At 35.2% G+C, this 6880-nt stretch overlaps 1 protein-coding gene across 1 annotated transcript in view; it reads left to right on the top strand.

Moving 5' to 3' along the window:
• The first annotated feature begins 4947 nt into the window (after positions 1-4947).
• Positions 4948-6880, top strand: part of LOC106777868 (protein DETOXIFICATION 27-like) — an 8875-nt gene continuing 6942 nt past the window's right edge. The window contains exons 1-4 of the mRNA XM_014665679.2: positions 4948-5294; positions 5649-6190; positions 6267-6353; positions 6645-6701. Of these exons, the coding sequence (XP_014521165.1) occupies positions 5010-5294; positions 5649-6190; positions 6267-6353; positions 6645-6701 (971 nt within the window). The 5' untranslated portion in view covers positions 4948-5009. The remainder of the gene's footprint in view (positions 5295-5648; positions 6191-6266; positions 6354-6644; positions 6702-6880) is intronic.

Here is a 6880-nt window from a genome sequence, read left to right as displayed (position 1 = left end):
ACACACTCAAACATAGAGATTAGAGGTAAAAACAAGCATATACTAAATAAACACAAGAAAACTAGAAAACACACTAAATGTGAGGATAAAACAAAGTAAAAGCTATGAAGGAGTTGATTTTGCCACTAAAATGATGCTTAAATAATGGTAAGAATTAGCATTATCAACATGTTAAAGCACTAATGTCTTTACCAAAGAATGAAATATCCTTCCTAGCTTGTTTGTACCTTTCATCCTTCCTTCTTTGCTTTTGTTCACCCTCATTTTGATTTTTCATGTATTAGGCAAACAAGTCTCTAAGCTCACTCATTTCTATTTCTCTTTGTTGGAACTTTTGTTCAAATTCTTCTCTTAGTTGTGAGCCCTCACTACTAAATTTCATACTTCCTTGGACATTTGATTGACTCATTCTTGTCAAGTAGAAAAAAGTTTTCACAAGGTTTTCAAAGTCTTGCACAAGTAATGAGTGAAAAAGGTTTTCACAAACTTTCTTTGTTTTTGGTGAAAAACATCTACAAAGATTCTAAAGGTAAAAATATTCCAAGTAGCTCCCAGGAAGAAGAGGTGAGTCACAAGTGGACAAGCTTAGAAACCAAGTTCTTCCTAGCTAGAGTTTCCTTAGATTTCCTTTTACCTTAGTTTCTAAATAGAAACCTTTCAAAAAGTTTTTAAATGCTAATGGAATGCTCCTTAAAACCAAAAGAAGGCTTATCTATATGTTATTCAATCCTATATACCACGGAGACTTAAAACAAGAAAATCAACAAGCAATTAAAGAAAGCAATAAAGATGCAAGAATGTAAATGCTAGACGGTCCTAAGTGAAAGTGCAAGTGACACTTGGAGCCCCTTGACACACTTCCACACTAAGAAAACGAAATTGGACTATTACAATGTTCAATTGTGAACTTGGAATTGCTTCAAGAGCATTTTCCTAAGTCATTTGGCTCAAAAACAGCAAAGACACTTAAACTACAAAGGTTCTGTGATATTAAAACTCAAACAAGCTCAAATCAATCCTTAAAACTAGTGTAAGCATCAAGCTTCAGCTGCTGCCATGTAATTCTCAAATTCAGTATGTTAATTGAATTTTTCTGGTGCTAGAAATGCTGGACTGCAAAGAGCAGTGGCTTTTACGTGACTTTAAGCTGCTCTAAAGTCCTCCTTCTTGCTCCACTTTCAATTCCCTAACCACTTCCTAGGATGCTACCATAATAGGAGAGGTTTTCTGCTTCTGGATGGCTCAATTAGACTGGACACATACTCCAAAAATTCACCAGAAACATCACAAACATATTTAAAAATCTGCACAAGAATTCTGCACTCCAAGTGGCTGGAACAAGAGTTTAGAGGCCAAAAATCAATGAATTCAAATGGAACAGCACACCAATAACAGCAAGCACTCTAAATGAACCTAAGAATAGCACTAGAGTGGATTAAGAAAGCAAGAAAAACTCAAAATGCAGGTTGAGAGACAGTTAACACGAAATTGTTTGATAAATACAAAGGTGTTTGATGAAATGCTTCAAAGAAACCCAGATTTTGTGTTTTTGGGTTTTGATTGGTCTGCACGGTTCATAATCCCTTTTAACACTTTTCTTTGCTTCTTTTAATCATTTAATTCCATTTTAACTCACTAAACCAAGTCTTGCTGCAAGCCAAATCAAATTTAAAAGCAAAGTCATCAAAACAACACCTAATGTTCAACTTTACACCAAGAAAAGGACTTAGAATTTGGTGGTTTGTGACTCAAATGATGCAACAGTAGTTTTGCAATAAGTCTGATCACTCAATCAACTTTATTTGATGATTTTAAACATGTTTCAACTTTGAATTGATGCAAAACAAGATTGCTGCTCAAAATTACCCTTCTACTTCCCTAAATTGACCCAAAATGGATGGTTTAAGAGGTGATTTTGTGCACAAATGATTCTGACACATAACTAACCCTTTGAACAGTTTTAAATCATCGAAATATACTTGTTTCAACTCAAATTTGGGTCAGAACAGAACTGCAATTCAAATTCACCTTGCAAGTTCCAAAAATTGCTCAAATATGATGGTTTGATATACTAAATTGCATATAAATGCATCTGACCTCAAATGGACTGTTCTAGCAGTTTTAAAAAAACAATCAGAATCACAGTGGCACGAAAAATGACCCATAATATCTCAATTTATGCAGATTTCTCATCATTCACACCACCAAATTCAAGTTTTATAGAGTCAAAAAGCTGGACAACAATGAAAATGACTCAATGAAGTGTAAATGCATTGAACTAAGCTAGAATTAAAGTGCTTAGCATGACCAAACTCAGATTATATAATTCAAATAAATTGGCACAGTGAAAAACCAGAATTCAAAACTAAAACAGAAAATTGCTAGTGTTTATGCACAACCAAGCTATGCAAATTGCACTTCCTTACTTATAATGGTTGGCTACACTTTTAGCATCATTCAACAACTTCAAAAAACTTTGTATAAAGCACCAGAATCAAAGGATTCAACTGGAAAAGCATATTTATAATTCAAAACAGATTTGCAAATTCTACAGCAGAGTTCACGGTTTTGAATTCCAAAATTGGATTTCTAGTACACTAGCTTGTATCACCAAGGCTAGAACAAGTTCTCATTTCCTTTATTGGTTGATATATGGCTTGCCTAGCACTTGAACTCAAGTAAAAACAAACTAAACAAGCTGAACAGTAAACCAAATCGTGACAGAACGTAAAACTGCAACATTCACTTGCACATGACCAAGACAACAGAGAAATTGAAGAATGAAGTTGGAATTGACTCAAAAAAAATTGAATTCACCATTTAAAATGAAAGACAAACATGCTCACACACTAGAAACACGAGAATCAGAACTGGAATCACAATTAGAACTCAAAACAGAAATGAAAAGACAAAAACAGTGGACTGGTACATGATAACATCATAACAGCACATGTAAAATTAAAATGGAGTAGAAAATTGAGAAGGAGACTTAGCTATAGGTGCATGGACGACCTAAGCTCTGGATACCACATAATGGAAGCTTGCCTAGGCCTGGATCACGCAGAATGCAACTCTAGACAGCAAGCCAGAGATGAAACGGAATGGTGCAGCGGAAATGGACTGAACAGAGTGGTGTTTCGGTGTTTTGTAATGGTAGGAGTGTGTGTGTGTTGTCCTCTCAGCTCAGAAGGTCTTCCCACTATGGAAGGAAGCTAGAGGAAAGGGTAGAGAAAGTAAAGAGAAGAAGTGACTCAAGAGTAATAGGGCTGGAAAATAATTTCTACAGTATTTCACTATAGCTCAAAAGTGCTTTTTACAAGGTAATGACCCTCTTATTTATAGAAGAACAGGAGCCCTTAATCTGATCCAATTTCCCTTCAAAAGCAATGGTAATTCAACCCAAAAAAACTAGTTGGCAGGTGCATGTGTGCCTTGCTTCAAAACAGATCAGTAAAGACTCATGCGAAGCATGCTTCTTCCATGTGACTGGGCGGGAAAAGGGTTTTGGTTGGTCCAAAACCTGATCCAGATCCAATGTGCATCGAATTCCAATCCCAAAGTCAACCATTCAGAAGTCAACCATTCTTCTTTTGTTTTCTTTGATCCAAGGAGTCTTTGCCTAGATACTTCATGATGTCCTAGCTTTACTTAGATCCTACAAAACAAAGTAAAACATATTAAAAGATAATCCTTCTAAGACTTTGAGAAAGAAACTCAGGAAAGCTGTAGAAAGTCTTTCTTTAACTTCCCTTTCTTAGTCTTAGCTTGAGTTGCTACTCCTTTGAATGGTTTCCCTGATTAGGATTCCATCAAACCTGCAACGAGAAAAAAAACAACTACTCCTCACTTGTGAGTCCACAGTGCAAGTGCACAACAGTGTAGTTGTGTTTTTATTTTAAACAATGCAACTGGAATTAGTTTCACATTAAGGGGCACTTCTGACTTTTCCCAAACTATCCCTCCAAATCTCACCATATTAGCGGGTGAGTGAACAGTAGCAGCATCCCGCTATTACCTTCAAATTCGTCTGCACAATTACCTTCATGCGAACACGACATTTAGCTCAATTACTCGCTCACAAAACATCGTGAACAGTACAATCGCTTGAAGTGAACACACCCTAAGAGAGGAAAAGAGAAAGTAAGAATGTGTGGATAAGGTGTGATGTGATGTGCGTCAGAGTCAACAAGAGTAAAAGAATTAGGATTTTAAAAAACAATAATGAGTAAAAGGATGAAAAGGATATTTTTGGAAGGAAAAAGTCTCTTTAACAACTCTTTTTTAACAAGTTTTTTATAACGCATACGTGGCATTTTGTGATTGGTCCGTTTCAAATATTTTTTAAGAATAAATTCAAACAAGCCAATAAAATGGTGACACATATCCTGTTGTAAAAAAGTTGTTAAAAAAGAGTTGTTAAAATATCATTATCCTTTTTGGAATTAAAAAAAATTACATAAAATTGGGGAGGTGGAGGAAGCAAACGTGGAAGTGGAGGGAGTAACACCCTTTCTAAAATGTATTAACTATAAAAGCCTTATGTAAACCCATATGGATTCGGATATTTTAATAACTTTTTTAATAACTTTTTTACAATAGGACACATGTTATCATTTTATTGATCTGTTTGAATTTATGTTTAAAAAAAGAAAAATGATATTTTAACACTATTTTTTTATACTATTTTGACATTGCATACATGTCAAAATATGGTTGGATGATTTCAAATTAAAAAAAAAAACTTTGGTTTTCTCTTCCAAATATACTCTTGTCTCAGTTTTTTTTAATTTAAAATAGTTCAACCACATTTTAACACATAAGCAGTATTAAAAAATGATGTTAAAATATTATTTTTCTCAAAAAAATATTTAAAACAGACCAATTAGAAACTATCACGCGTCATATATATACCTTTCGTTCTTCATTTTCCTTTCGGTTTCGGCTTTTGCACTTTTCAGAATCTCTAGAACCTTTAGACTTTTTCCACCAACACATACTGCTACCCAGCTATGCCAAGCAAGGAGGATTCACCATTAAGAGAAGCAAATCTTCCACTTCTGCAACATCACTCTCTAACAGATGAAAGAGATGAGCAAGAGCAAAAACTGTTACCAAGGTTTTGGATCGAGTCGAAGAAGCTTTGGCACATAGTAGGCCCTTCAATTTTTAGCCGTGTTGCATCCTATTCCATGTTAGTCATCACTCAAGCCTTCGCTGGTCGTCTAGGTGACCTCGAACTCGGCGCCATCTCCATTGCCTATAATGTCGTTGTTGGCTTCGACATTGGCCTCTTGGTATGTATCAGTATCAAGTTTCAACTCCATAAATTTTCACGAAAGGTTTACTCTAAATATATAGATACACAATTAAAATTGAAATTCTGATTAGAAAACAGTATCGTAAATTGCTTAAACCAAAACTTACGACAGAATTCAACTTATTTAGCACAAAATTCATTAGACACAACTTATTTAACTGTTTTCAATGTTGTTCTTTAATAAAGATTTACGTTAAGTAGAAACACACACACAAAATTACAAAACATGATCATAAGCTGGAAACGAAGTAAACTAGTATGAGTATAAGGAAGTGTTAAGGTTGAAGAGCGATTGAGACAGTGATTTGTGTTTGTTTTATGATTTAACTAGTTGGGCATGGCAAGTGCCTTGGAAACGCTATGTGGGCAAGCCTTTGGAGCAAAAAAGTACTACATGTTAGGCGTTTACTTGCAGCGTTCGTGGATCGTNCTTTTCATTTGCTGTATCTTGCTTTTGCCTCTGTACTTATTTGCCTCGCCGGTGNTGAAGCTGTTGGGGCANCCCGATGATCTGGCGGAGTTAACCGGTACGGTGTCGATGTGGTTGATACCGGTGCACTTCGCGTTTGCATTTCAGTTTCCTCTGCAGAGGTTCTTGCAGTGCCAGCTGAAGACTGCGCCTATTGCGTGGGTGTCTCTGGTGGCGCTCTTGGTGCATGTGTTTGTGAGCTGGTTGTTCGTGTTCAAGTTGGAGTTCGGAGTTATTGGCGCTGCTGCAACCATTAACTTCTCGTGGTGGGTACTCACGTTGGGGCTCTTTGGGTACAGTGTTTGGGGTGGCTGCCCTCATACTTGGGCTGGTTTTTCAGTTGAAGCTTTCTCTGGGCTTTGGGAGTTTGTAAAACTCTCTGCTGCTTCTGGAGTCATGCTCTGGTACTCTCTCTCTCTCTGTTTCAATTTTTGTTCTTGTCAATGTTTGTGGTGCAATTTTTGAACTTTGTTTCCGCAGCTTGGAGAATTGGTATTACAAAATTCTGATAGTGATGACCGGGAACCTTGAGAATGCAGAGATTGCCGTCGATGCTTTATCCATATGGTAATTTCATTTTATTAGTAAATATAAACGCCTATCAGTGTTGATCAATACCTTTTATTTTTTAATTTTGTAAAAAAGCTGATACTTCTAGTGTTTGTTCATTTAAAGATTTTTGAAAAATAAGAGTTAATATATGTTTATTTATAATCATAACAAGCACATATAATTAATTTTATGAAAAGCTATTCAAAATAGTTTATGATGTACACCAAAAATCTGAGTTATTCCAATTCAAAGTTACCTTCTTTTTTCTTATACCTTTATGCCAATTATGTGCTCTCTTTATGGCAGTATGAGCATCAATAGCTTGGAGATGATGATTCCTCTGGCATTCTTTGCTGCAACAGGGTAATATATATTATCTCAACTCGATATTTTCCCTTTCCTTTTCAAGTATTTTAGTTTTTAGTTGTGTGCCTCTTAGAAACTGTAAATAAATAAATAAATAAATAAATAAATAAATAAATAAATAAATAAATAAATAAATAAATAAATAAATAAATAAATAAATAAATAAATAAATAAAT

The sequence above is a fragment of the Vigna radiata genome, chromosome 11, assembly GCF_000741045.1.
Source record: "Vigna radiata var. radiata cultivar VC1973A chromosome 11, Vradiata_ver6, whole genome shotgun sequence".
NCBI classification, from domain to species: domain Eukaryota; kingdom Viridiplantae; phylum Streptophyta; class Magnoliopsida; order Fabales; family Fabaceae; genus Vigna; species Vigna radiata.
The sequence above is the reverse complement of the archived record's forward strand: the minus strand, read 5'-3'. Positions and strand labels throughout refer to the sequence as shown.